At 39.0% G+C, this 14,607-nt stretch overlaps 1 protein-coding gene across 1 annotated transcript in view; it reads left to right on the plus strand.

Moving 5' to 3' along the window:
- Positions 1 to 6,282: 6,282 nt before the first annotated feature.
- Positions 6,283 to 14,607, plus strand: part of LOC136771815 (potassium voltage-gated channel subfamily A member 5) — a 42,039-nt gene continuing 33,714 nt past the window's right edge. Inside the window, exon 1 of the mRNA XM_066724342.1 lies at positions 6,283 to 9,351. Coding sequence (XP_066580439.1) covers positions 6,612 to 8,297 — 1,686 coding nt within the window. The 5' untranslated portion in view covers positions 6,283 to 6,611 and the 3' untranslated portion in view covers positions 8,298 to 9,351. The remainder of the gene's footprint in view (positions 9,352 to 14,607) is intronic.

Below are 14,607 nucleotides of genomic sequence, written 5' to 3' on the forward strand. Positions count from 1 at the left end.
TTGTACATGCAATGGAAAAGCTTCAGTAGAATCCAGACTTCAATTTTATTGCCTATTTGATGTTTTTCTCCATGTTGGACATGCATTAGTCAGCAGGCTGTCTTCTCTGACACCTTGAGAAGATACAAGTGTTAAGTGAAACTTTTCCACAAGTCAAAAGCATTAAGAAACTGAACAACAAAATGTGAAAAATGAAAAACATGGAACATCTAACAAAAATGTGAGCTATATGTGAAGTTATTCGACTTCTATAGTAATTAGGCTTGAAGGTCATGAAACTGCCGCTTACCATACAATCTAGAACTGGAGCTAATTTCATTTTGGCAGTCTGAACAAATATGTCAGTGTGTGTGGCTACAATTTGCAATATGGATTAATAAACATGCTAATGAAATTGACAATTTGTAAATGCATAATGTTCAACAATATTAGAAATATCTGAAAATGGTAATTACTTGGAGCAACAATTATTACCATTACAGGCTACTAAGGCAACAGGCTGCTAATGCAGACAAAATCAAAGAGTGCTTAATTAAGATAAGTATGGGCTAAATTCTGTTTACAGGTTATGGTTTCCTTCTAAACCCAAACAAACTAAGAAACTAATCTTTTAAAGAGGTCATACATCTCGAGTTGTATCTTTTTCCCTTCTATTGGCACAAGCCTGATTTTATATGAAAACCCTTTAGAATTTTTTCCAGATCATTCTTTATCACACATCTATCATATCTTCACAGCTGAATACATCTGCATGTCTGTGTGAAGAAGCATGGCCAAAAATAGTATAACTCTCTCAGGGTCCTGTTTTGATCAACTTGAAGCAGTTGGCAAAGTCTAACGCTATGCTTTTAGCACCCAGTCACTTTATGTAAGTGAATTGCAAGAGTGGCAGAAACCTTGTCCACGTTTTTAATAAGGGTGTGGTCTTATTAGATGCAATAAATGAAAAGTGATTTTCTGCATCCAGATAAGAATAATTGTTCTTTGTTGGAGAATTTAGTGGCACTTTCTGCTACACTGCAAAAGGAAAATACAGTAAAATCGAATTCGCATCCAACATGTCAATGTGTGTGTTGTAAAAACACGTTGGGTATTATAGGGCTACCAAGGATACCTTACTGAACTACAATTAGGAGTTCATAATGACTAAACTGTCTATACAACAGAGCAGATACATTTCTAAAAAAATGTTGCACAGTGTGTTTGAACAGATAATTAATATGCAACCTGTGATATTTACACATGGCTTTTGACCAGTCAAGTTGAAATTGAAGTATCTTACATAAAGAGCTACATTTATATATTAAAGTGAAAGTGTCACTACAAATAAATCACACTTTCATTTAAATGATTTTATTTGGTCATTCATGTATTACTAATACATAGTTTTCATTGTTCAAACTCCAGCTGCTTGAAGTGAGCGACATCCCAGACTGCCAATGCATAGGGATCAATCAATTAATTTGCCACATTAAAAATTCTATAAAAAAAAACATAAAAATAAGAACCATGAACTGCTTTAACAATTGTTTTAGATGCTTTATGTAGATTTACATTCTCAAAATAAAAAGATGAAAAATGAAAGGCTTCTTAAAACATTTAATGCCATAATACCCAAGTGTATTTCCTTTTGATGAAAGAGAAAGGACCATGTCTCCCTGAATACATGTCACTGATGTTAACATTTGAATTATGCATAGAACTCCATTATTCACAGGACCTCTGTTCTTCTCTTAAACTCATTATTTCATAAACTAATGCAAATCTGTCTTTGTTCTGTTTGTTTGTTTCTCTGTAGCACTTTTCAATCTATATGTATTAAACCCTGCGAGGACATCAAAGGCAGTGAAAATGAAGTCGTCGCTTAGTGGTCAGTTTCATTTGCAGGTATAACTAAAATATTTATTTTGTGGATTTCTGATATGTCTGATTTTTGATATATCAAACAACAAACAGCCTCAGCACCACCAGTCACGTCTCAAGAATATTTCAGTAAACAAAACAAACAAACACTCAATCATGTAGGCACAGTGACATTTGTATGTATTTATTTTCGAGAACCTTTACTTGGGATTTGTATGACTTATTGTCACACCATGCGAGAGGGAATGAGTGTAAACAATTCAAGAGTGAAAGAGTTCAAAAAAACACCACTTTCTACCAAAAGAAGTGGAATGCTAAGAATGCTTCCCTGAACACTGTAGCCAATCCAAAAAGAACGCAGGAGAGAAACTGCGACTGCCCTTGACTGTCAGTCTGAATGAATTATGACGGAATACGTGTTGCTTTGGACAATTTATAGGTTTTGTCTTTTGTTGTGTGTGGGGGAGGGCAAACGGATGTTTTGTAGAAGTGAGTCATAGTCATTCTCATTCTCTCTGAAGTCGGTTTCACAAGGGGTTAAGCCAGAACCTCTTCTTTAGCACTAATCCCTGCAGCGTGTGTCCATATTCTGATGAAAACAATCAGCAAGCAATGCCTGGCTGGGCTACTGACAGCCTGCTGCTCCCGGGGAGATCCCATTGCCTAGACCACTCTAATTCTCTGGGAGGATTAGGTTGACAAAAAACAGGAATAGATTTTTATTCCACCCTCCTTCTAGTTATTTTTCTTTCAACCAGTCCTTAAACATCTTCATCAACAACAATTCCATTTTCATTCTCTAACCAACATCTTATCCCATGATGAGAATAATACAAACAAAATATATGAATGATTGACATCCATCCGGAGTTGCTGCCTCCATTAGGAAAAACTATACTTAATCCTTGGATTCAAAATTAAACAACAGTATAGTACATTTCTATAACGTACATTTAATCCTAATAATTTTTGTAAGAATATAATTTGAATGATTCTAAACACATATAATCACACACACACACACTCACTGACACACACAAATACATTTTATCCTCTAGTTAACCTATCAACTTACATGAAATTGTTACATAAAATACATGGAACCACATAAAATAATTCCATTAAGATTGTTCTGCACATAAACCACGGTAGTGCCAGCTAACAAAACCCAGAGATGGAAAGGTTTTCTTCTTGTTTCACTGAAGCCTAGGCTATCCTTCCTTTCTTTAAAAAAATATTACTAACACTAAAAATCCCATATCAGTTGAAGAGAGATAAACAGTTCAGGTTTTTATTTTAATTGAAGCCCTACTCTTCAGATAGTCAACATCGAGGGCATTACAAGGCATGTCACACTGCTTTGCTGGTAATTGGGTCAAATCATCCCCAAGCAGCTTCTGATGCCTCTTAATGTCTGATGTTGATGGTTTTATTGCTATACTTCAATATGATGCTACAACTAACTGCTTATTTGTGCTGGTTTGTTTTAATATGTATTCCCAGTGAATAGACAGACCTGCAGTCAGAGGTCACAGGTGAACTGTGGTCGAGGTGGAGCAGCCTGTCTTGGCTTATGCACGGCTCAGAGACCCATCCAGTTGCCACTGTAGCAGGGTGTGGGGTTATGAAGCATACAGCATGTAGAAACTGACATTTTAGACTCTCTTCAGATCATTTATTTGGGGAATTGGTTTTAGGGATGAACTCAGATCAGGACACAGTTACTGTGCTGTCTAAATTTGTTCTTCAGCAAATTGAGGATACACCAGCAGTTACACTAAGAGAATCGAAATGTTGGGTCCCATGTGTTGGCAAAACTTGGTTGGAAGCAGGGGAGACCCACACTCCTGCACTGGATCCCAAGGGTGACGCTGGGTGGAGAAATTTAACCTCACTGTCTCCTCTGAAGCCCAATAAATAGCAAGACACCACAGGCACCTAGATGTCTGGGGAGACCTCAACAACTTTTGGGGGAGAGGCTCTCCAACACCAGGACAAAGGTAATTTTCATTTCTAAGGGTAGGTATATTTTAACAGTGAGAGACAGAATAACAACAAAAAAATTCAGAAAAACGCATTTCAAAAAAGTTATAAATTGATTTGCATGTTAATGAGGGAAATAAGTATTTGACCCCTTCGACTTAGTACTTGGTGGCAAAACCCTTGTTGGCAATCACAGAGGTCAGACGTTTCTTGTAGCTGGCCACCAGGTTTGCACACATCTCAGGAGGGATTTTGTCCCACTCCTCTTTGCAGATCCTATCCAAGTCATTAAGGTTTCGAGGCTGACGTTTGGCAACTCGAACCTTCAGCTCCCTCCACAGATTTTCTATGGGATTAAGGTCTGGAGACTGGCTAGGCCACTCCAGGACCTTAATGTGCTTCTTCTTGAGCCACTCCTTTGTTGCCTTGGCTGTGTGTTTTGGGTCATTGTCATGCTGGAATACCCATCCACGACCCATTTTCAATGTCCTGGCTGAGGGAAGGAGGTTCTCACCCAAGATTTGACGGTACATGGCCCCGTCCATCGTCCCTTTGATGCGGTGCAGTTGTCCTGTCCCCTTAGCAGAAAAACACCCCCAAAGCATAATGTTTCCACCTCCATGTGTGACGGTGGGGATGGTGTTCTTGGGGTCATTCCTCCTCCTCCAAACACGGCGAGTTGAGTTGATGCCAAAGAGTTCGATTTTGGTCTCATCTGACCACAACACTTTCACCCAGTTCTCCTCTGAATCATTCAGATGTTCATTGGCAAACTTCAGACCGGCCTGTACATGTGCTTTCTTGAGCAGGGGGGCCTTGCGGGCGCTGCAAGATTTCAGTCCTTCATGGCGTAGTGTGTTACCAATTGTTTTCTTGGTGACTATGGTCCCAGCTGCCTTGAGATCATTAACAAGATCCTCCCGTGTAGTTCTGGGCTGATTCCTCACCGTTCTCATGATCATTGAAACTCCACGAGGTGAGATCTTGCATGAAGCCCCAGACCGAGGGAGACTGACAGTTATTTTGTGTTTCGCACCAACTGTTGTCACCTTCTCACCAAGCTGCTTGGCGATGGTCTTGTAGCCCATTCCAGCCTTGTGTAGGTCTACAATCTTGTCCCTGACATCCTTGGACAGCTCTTTGGTCTTGGCCATGGTGGAGAGTTTGGAATCTGACTGATTGATTGCTTCTGTGGACAGGTGTCTTTTATACAGGTAATGAGCTGAGATTAGGAGCACTCCCTTTAAGAGAGTGCCCCTAATCTCAGCTCGTTACCTGTATAAAAGACACCTGGGAGCCAGAAATCTTGCTGATCAAATAGGGGATCAAATACTTATTTCCCTAATTAACATGGAAATCAATGTATAACTTTTTTGAAATGCATTTTTCTGGATTTTTTTGTTGTTATTCTGTCTCTCACTGTTAAAATACACCTACCATTAAAATTATAGACTGATCATTTCTTTGTCTGTGGGCAAACGTACAAAATCAGCAGGGGATCAAATACTTTTTTCCCTCACTGTATATAGCCCCCATTGTGAGCTAATTCAAACGTTTGACGGCTGGCAGACTGGACTTCTAATGTAGTCTAGCCTTGTATCAGTCAGTTATTTATGAGTGTTTATGGGAAAAAAAAGCAGTTCTCCATGCTTGATCTGAAAAGTATACAACATAAACCCATGGGAATGTAAAATCAAGTTAAGGGAAAGTGAGCTTCCCACGCTGAATGCGAGCTGTCAGTGGCAGGACATCTGTCTCTTGGGCTTTTTATAAACACTGCCCCAACCTTCCAAACTGGGATTGAAACAATCAATTTTACTATTCAGATAAAAATAGATTTCATATGTCAGTGGCCATGTATTACCCGATGGTTCCCAGCCAAAAACAAAAACGCATTTTTCTTCCTCTCAAGTCAAATTCGGTGTAATATCAGATGCGCAAATACAACCACAATAAACAGCAATGTGTTCTTAGCATTATCATCAACGACAACAATAATACTAATCATGTGTGTGTGTGTGGGAAGGGGTGGACAATTAATTAGGATTTGACGAAATCATATGTATGTTACACACATGAATGCTTGTGACTAATGCTGTTATAAGTTACACACCCATATTAAAAATAAGAACATAGCATGTAATGTTTTACAATTATATAGTTCGCCATATCCATAGTCTAAGACAAGGAAAAGTAAAAACGAGGGGCAAAAGTTTGAAATGAAAAAAAGTCAATGCACAGTAAAACATGTTTTTAAACTAAAATGTGTATTAATTATCAAATGTGATACTTGAATAGTTACATGTGCAAATATAAGTGCAAGTGTGTGCAGCTGCTTCCTGGCAGTGATTTCGGTGAGAGAAGGAGCAGATTGCTTGACACCCAGATTTCTTCCAAAGGATTCCCTGACAGTCCAGGTTGTCGAACAGCTCTTTTTTTGACGTCAGGAATAATCATTACTCTCTCATCCGGGTCCCCGCTCTCCTCTCATGGTATTATTTACTTTATAAAGACCCGAGAGCTCGCACAGGGCTGAGGGCTTTTCTTTCTTTCTTTTTTTTTTTTTTTTAAATATACATATATATGCATACATATATCTAAATATAAATATAAATATATAATTTCAGAGCGAGGGGGGTTGGATTATATCCAGTTTAATCTGGAGCTGATCTGTTTATCTGAAGAAACGTGTGGACGGCGAGGCAAAATACGGCTCCAACTCCCCAGTTATATATTGTTAGTGATTCATATTTAATGGATTGGGAATGGAGATAGCCTTGGTAAGTTTGGAAAACGGCGGGACTACGAACACAGGCAGCGGAGGCAGTACAACCGTGCTGAATCTCCCCCAAGAAGCCTTTGTGCAATCTGGACTCAACCAGGGCTACGGGAAAGAGCTCAACACTTTCAGCCGCCTGCAACAGGGCTCCTGGAAAATGAACGACATGAACAACACTTTCAGCAGCAGCGAGAATGCCATGGATGCGCTCCTGCGCGCTGATCACAGCCCTCATCTCTTTGACGAGGATGCGCTGGACATGGACCTGGACAACGAGAGCAGCGAGCGGGTCCTCATCAACATCGCAGGGCTGCGGTTCGAGACTCAGCTCGGCACCCTCAACCAGTTCCCCGACACTTTGCTCGGAGACCCAGATAAAAGGATCAAGTACTTCGACCCTCTGCGAAACGAGTATTTCTTCGACCGCAACCGACCCAGTTTTGATGGGATCCTTTATTTTTATCAGTCCGGAGGGAAAATTAGGAGACCTGTCAATGTCTCCATAGACGTGTTTGCGGACGAGATTCGCTTTTACGAACTGGGGGAAGAGGCGATGGAAAGGTTCCGCGAAGACGAGGGCTTTATCAAAGAGGAGGAGAAGCCTCTGCCCACGAATGACTTCCAGAAGCAGGTATGGCTCATTTTCGAGTACCCGGAGAGCTCCAGCCCTGCCCGGGGTATCGCTATCGTTTCTGTCCTCGTCATCCTCATATCCATCATCACCTTTTGTCTGGAAACCCTGCCGGAGTTCAGGGACGAGAGCGAGCTGCCCCACTCCAGAAAGAACAACGCCACCCAGGAGTCGCCCTCCAACACGCTCTCAGACCCCTTCTTCATCATAGAGACTACCTGTGTGATCTGGTTCACTTTTGAACTCATAGTGCGCTTCTTTGCGTGTCCGAGCAAGTCTGTGTTTTCCAAAAACATCATGAATATAATAGACATTGTTGCTATCTTCCCCTACTTCATCACTCTGGGCACAGAACTGGCGGAGCAACAGGGCAACAATAACGGGCAGCAGGCCATGTCTCTGGCCATACTGAGGGTCATTCGCCTGGTGCGGGTCTTCAGGATATTCAAGCTGTCCAGACACTCCAAAGGGCTGCAGATTCTGGGGCAGACCCTGAAGGCCAGCATGAGAGAGCTCGGGCTTTTAATCTTTTTCCTCTTCATCGGGGTCATCCTGTTCTCCAGCGCGGTTTACTTCGCAGAGGCAGACGAGCCCGAGTCTCATTTCTCCAGCATCCCCGACGCCTTCTGGTGGGCTGTGGTCACGATGACCACGGTGGGCTACGGGGACATGCGGCCCATCACAGTCGGAGGGAAGATAGTGGGCTCCCTGTGCGCCATCGCCGGCGTCTTGACCATTGCCTTGCCGGTGCCCGTCATTGTGTCCAACTTCAATTATTTCTACCACCGGGAGACGGACCAGGAAGAGCAGACCTCCCTGAAAGATGAACCCAGCAGTGGACACACGACCCCCTGCAACGAGCTGAAGAGGAGCCGCAGTCGGACATCGCTCAACAAGTCCACGGGCAACCTGGACAACAACGAGGAGGCCAGTGTGGGCCGGCCTGTGGAGAAGGCTAATCTAAAGGCCAACAGTAACATGGATATTAAAAGATCCCTGTACGCCCTTTGTTTAGATACAAGCAGAGAGACAGACTTGTAACTGTTCTGATATTACTAGATACCATTTTAGATGTCGTTTCTGTTATTGGGAGATTTGTTTTCTATCAATGGATGTAGAAAATGCCCAGAACAACTGCTTATCTATCAAGTATTTGCGCAGACAAGGGGATCTTCATGTTGTTGAAACACTAAAACAGTTGGCTCCATTACAAAGCACAAAAAAAAGCTGTAGAAACATGAAACAGTATTTGAAAGTTACTTTCTAATTATACATTATTATAATCACAATTATATTTTTATGAGCACAAATTTAACTGATACAAGTAAATCCTCTCTCGAATAGAGTTTGTAGGTTTCACAATAAAGCTATGTCAGACTAAGTGCGATATAGACTGGGCAGGAATACTTAATTAAGCTTAATTGAATTTGAATATTGGATATTTAGTGCTGCCCCGGGTCAGAGAGAAACACGACCAATTGCTTCAGGTCCTGTATATGGACTTTAAATGAACACACTGTACCAACACAATATCGGTGTGTGTTTATGTGATCGGTGTCGTTTTCCTGTTAAGACATTGTTAACGTTGTGGGCCTTAAAGCCAAATATTTAGCCTACCGTCTTTTGGCAGTTGCGTATTTGTTATCAAAAGAGATCAATGTTCGCACCTAAAGATCTGTACATATTTTCTTGGATATTTAATTATTTATTTAGGTATGTTATTTATTACTGGGGCTTTGGAAAAATAACCCTGCAAAAACACACGCACTTTTTATATGTAGCAACATATGTACATGGAATAGGTAAGTGATTTAATTTCTGCAACCATTGATCCGTTTCATCGCTATTTTGTATTTATTTATTTATTTTTCGTGAACATACAGAGTGACGTATTTTACAATCAAACAAAACAATTAAAAAAAAGACGGGATACTGTCACGTGTTTCCCTATGAACACTTGTTACTGCCGCTAAAGCTGGAATAAAAATGACAATAAAACGGAACATCACTTGAAAACATCGGCAGGAGGAAAGTTTCTGGAAAGGGAAAAAAAAATAATCTCGGAATGCCAATCTTTTTATCACAGAGATCAAAGGTCAGTAACATTCCTTTTTTTCTCGTTCTATTTTGTGTGTTTTTTCCCCGTATCTGTGCCTTAAGCCCATTCATTGATATTAAAATACAACGACCTACTTAAGAATATTGTTTTACATGGGAATAGAACATGTTTATTGTCCATAAGTGACAACACCTGTTGAACAGAAATCTTAGTGTGCTGTTACTTGAACGTATTTAACTGTTTTTCAATTGACACAATGCATGTGTTAGTACAGACGAACAATTCAAAGACGCAAACACAGCACGGCAACTGAGAACATGATAGTACTGTCAGAGCGGTATTTGAAACTGGGAAATGCCTGCTTATTGAGTCCAGGTTTGGGCTCCTTGCGCCGTGTGCAGGTGAGCTGTGAGGCGCTGTCCCTTCAGCACCACTAACACGCCCAACTGCATGTTGACGGAGGAGGACTGACACATTCACATCTTCTTAAATAAGTCTTGCAATTACTCTTGCTTCGGCCAGGGTGCTACTAGCGTCCGATCACAGTATGACAATACGAGTGAGCAATTACAAAAAAAATGTAATTATGAATCGTGTTGATTGCTTGCTTGTTTTGCTACTTATACAGCAGAAGTGTTGTGCTGTGTGGTAGTACAGTCTTCTCTATGGAAACACAACGTGGCTGGAGCAACCTCTAGAGAAAAACATGTTTAGGAGAATATCATTGTAAAGATAACTCATTTTCATCATGATTTCCAAAGGGGAAATTGATACTGTGAAATACAGATGTGTAATTTATGTAATAGATTTTTTGTATTTTTTATCATATGATTAAAAAAAAAGTAGAAATCTGGAAACATATGTAAAGCACAATAAGGGTTAATGGACAATTTTCAGCTGCTGCTGTCTGAATTGTGTGGGGGTCTTTTAGATCTCGGTGTTCGTGACTGACTGAGTGCTGACAATGGAAGAAGTGGGCACCACATACTTTATGAGTAGTTAATTGTGTGCAACATTTATACAAACTGAGATAGCAAAGCCACATATCGTGAGCCCATAGATTATGACTCAGAAAGAGGAAGATACCTGGTCAGTTTAGCCCTAAGAAATACATCACAAATCATTATGCAGAGCAATACACAATACAAATACAAATACAAATACAAACACTGTCATGTGTTATTTCAGTATATATTTCTAAGTCAGGCTGAAGCTGTATTATAAACATTGCCACAGACAAGTGTGAAATATGGGGATCTCACTTGAAATGACTCATCTGAGGTTAAGAATGTCTTCTGAGAGTCTGTATACCCTCCTGGAAATACAAGAGGCAGAACATTTATCATAAAAATAATCTCCTTTCTGACAGATTACATCATGCATTGCAGTGGACGCTTCCCAAACCCAGGTTATAAATCCTAGTACTATCCCAACATTGCACCGTGCTAAATAGATCTAAAGTACAGGACAGAGAAAAACACAAACAGCTCACTAAAACTCCTCATCATAGCCACTTTGTTAATAAAAATATATAATTCTTGTTAACACTGACATTGTGTAATATTGAATGAACAGGGAAGAGAATGTTTCCCTTCCACAACGATCTTGCACAGACGATTGTCCAATTTGAATCTCAACTGGTCTTGTCACTTCAGATCTAGTTACGGCATTGCTCATAGTTCAAGACGACATCAGTTTCCACTAGATCAATATAAATTGCTGTATCTCGGGAGACTCTGAGTTCTTCCTTATTCACAATATGTAATTCACATTCCAAAGCATCTGTGAAGAGCATTTGACCTTCAAGTAAAAAAATAAAATAATAATGATCATCTCTTTTATAAGTATTCACCATGGAAACAAAACACGAATGTCAAATTGGAACACTGCTCTGTAAATTAATTTCAATTTAGAATCTTCAGGACTTTTGATATCGAAAGGTTATTTCTTGATGTTGGATTCAGAATGACATTTTTCAAAGCCAAGGCATGTGTTGCTATGCGAACTATGTTTTCTATTTAAATATTAATGCTTTGGATTACAACACGGCTACAATTAAAATGTAAAAATCAAACAACTTCGTCTAATTACACAACAGATGCATGATTTGGAGCAAATCTCAAGTAACTTCTTTGACCCAGAAAATAAAACCGCAGCAAACATTCAAACTTGAATTGTGAACACAAAATCACAGCTTTACACTATTCTGTTAGATCACGCTTCCTAAGAAATACAAGTGTTCAATATGATCTGCAACATAGTCAAAGATGATAAGGCATTATCAAAATACATTGTTTACAACAATTATTTAGTCAGAACTACACTTCTGTTGTTGAAAAACATTTGTTTTCAGTTTATAGCTAAGAACATGGGAAAACAAATTAAACCTGATAAAAAATTGCTTCAGAGGTTGTGGGGAACTTAGTTAAATAATTAATTGATTGTATTTAATCATACACTTCATATATATTTTGTGGCCAAGAAAACATAATGCTGATCCACAACTGGACTAATCATGTAGGACTGGACAATGCATTATATTCAAGGGGGAGGTAATATGGCATAAATATGAGGGGTTGATTATATTGTGCAGTAGGAACAGTTAACATAATTGGATGGGAAGTATTGTCTGAAAAGCTTAGATCTTAGGACATTGGAAGATGGCGAGAGGTTAGGACGTCTACTGCTTGGTTTATTTTGGTTAATTGAAATTCCATAATATGTAACTCCCAGTACAGCAGAGATGGTAGAAGCACATGGATTTGTAATATGGACTTTCTGAAATAAAAAAATTATAATAATTACAAAAATTATAATGCAGTGGATATATCAAAAGTCCACTGAGCATTTACATTTACATTCTTGTAGCAACTATGTGGAGACACTTGTATTTTTCACAGAAGGTAAAGTGGACCACATTACAGGCCACACACATAGCATGGCAATGCCCCTTTTCAAACAATGAGCTGTTTTGGCAATAGGGAGAAAAATAGCTCATGTTAGTTATTACATTTGGATAAGTGGCTGCTTATAATCAGCTGTTGGGATTTGATTGGACACCTGCCAGGGGGTTAGAAAGCTGATTCTATGACCTTTAGATGAATAGTGTGCAGTATGTTAATACCTATGGCACAGACAGCTGAATATCCCTGAAAACCTTCCGATGTTTCCATAATTAAAATGTGATGAGACCTAACTGCAGTTTGCCTCATCAATAGTGGGAAAACATAAATCAATCTCTTTTAAAACAACAAGACCTGAGCTTCTACAGAATGCCTACACAAAACATGAAGGGCCTGCTTTGATGGTGTTAACGCTGTCTTGTTTTGATGTTTTTTTATTCACATATAAAACATTTGAATGGTTATGCACTTTAGTTTGAAAATTGTATTTTTTAAGTGTTGGAATAGGAAGTGTCATTTATTTATTTATTTAAAAGAACAATGTTGTTGTTTTTGGAAAGTAAGTCCATACAATGTGCAGGGATTCCCCACGAATTGAGCACAGGCATGGTGGTCCGTTTCTGAATTGGTAACTGGGGTTGTTAGACCAAGTAAACAAGTAAACATACCTTCTAGAAATATATATTTTAATAGTTCGGTTGATCTTATGGATTTGAGTGGTTTAAATAGCAGGTGATATGTTTTCCAGTTGTATTATATCTGCCACTTGTGAACAGGGAAAAGAGGTCTGCATGATGTTAAAGTGTACCAGGGATTGACTTCCCCCTAACAGAATTCCTAAACCAAATCTCTTTAAGTAGTTTCTAGTTCTCCAAATTCGTCTGTGGGCTTCGATGATCCCTCGGCTGTGGGTTTTCTTATAAAGCTCCTGCCGCTATGGCTGTGTCTTTGCCCCCTGACAAGAGGTATGTATTCAACAAGTACTTACGTCGTGCTTCCCTGTGCCGTAACAGCGAATCAGACACAAGCCTGACCAGCAGCACTCTGGCAAACATGTCGCTTGCATTACAGTGCATATGCCTCCTATCTGATTCATCTTGGGCTAATGTTTATGCTACTGTACATGTTAGTCTGAGCAGATCAATTAGGCAGATAAAACAGGATTTCCACTTGGACTGGGAAAAAATCCAGCAACTACAAATTCCTGCTTAGATATACTGGAATCAGAGGCCTGATCGTATTACATGCTGGTTTGAATTTTAAAAGAGCTTTTAATCAGGGAAGTCACTGTGAAAGTTAACTGTAGCTTATAGGTCTGTCACTTTAAATAATAAAACACTATTGTTAAAGCAAAAGTGTTACACTCACTATAAGTTACAGTCAAGTGATTATATAACTGGTTCCAACTATTATTATTATATTATTATTATCATTATTATTAGTAGTAGTAGTATAACAACAATAACAATCATGGTAATCCAGTAATAATAACATTGTTTTTTTGAGGATTGAGCCTCTTCTCTTTAGTAATTTTTTAGCTGGGACAGAAAACAGCAAATTGAAGCTTTGGAAAAAAAAATCTTAATCCTCAGAAAAGTGTCACAGAATTTGATATGTTTTTTTTTTTTTTTGGTCATGGTCAGTGGGTCTAATCAGCTAATATGAATCTGTTATGAAAACGCAACACATTTGGAAGGCTCAGACAAGCCAATCGACCATAAAGCACAGAATCATATACAGTATATATACATTTAAAGAAAATGTATATGAATAAAATACACTATCTGACATGTTATTTCTGTGATAAATATGTCACCCATTTCTTAGAGCTACAGTTCATATCACTGCATTAGATGTACAAGACCTGTTGAAAGTTATATTGTAAGCTTTGAATATCCCTCATTTTATAACAAGGGCCAATGTATTGCCATTACAACAAAAATAAACTGAAATTGGCCACAAACAATATAATTGTAAGCCTGGTTAATGTAACTCGGCTGTCAGACACAGTGGCGTTATTAAAATAATTTTAAATGCATTTATAACATTTGTGTCTAATGACATGTGTGCCACTTGATGAACAGATCTTTGAGCCATATTATGCCATAATCAGTGCATCTATTTCGCTCATGCTAAACATTTAAAAAAAAAAGAGTCTCCGTCCCACCACCTGATTTAGTGTCTTTCAGTGTACAAATACAAAATTGTAACTGTTTTGTTCAGTACTTCCTATTGGACTTTTCATGTCCTTTTTTATTATATCAATACCAAAAATGTTTTGCAGTAGTTGTCTTTTTAAGTGATGTAAGTTTCCATAATTTTTTGGTTTCTGTATCTTTGTTCTGGACATGACAACCTTATTTTCCATGTAACTGCTAATTAATTGGAA

The sequence above is a fragment of the Amia ocellicauda genome, chromosome 15 (assembly GCF_036373705.1).
Source record: "Amia ocellicauda isolate fAmiCal2 chromosome 15, fAmiCal2.hap1, whole genome shotgun sequence".
In the NCBI taxonomy this organism is placed as follows: Eukaryota; Metazoa; Chordata; class Actinopteri; order Amiiformes; family Amiidae; genus Amia; species Amia ocellicauda.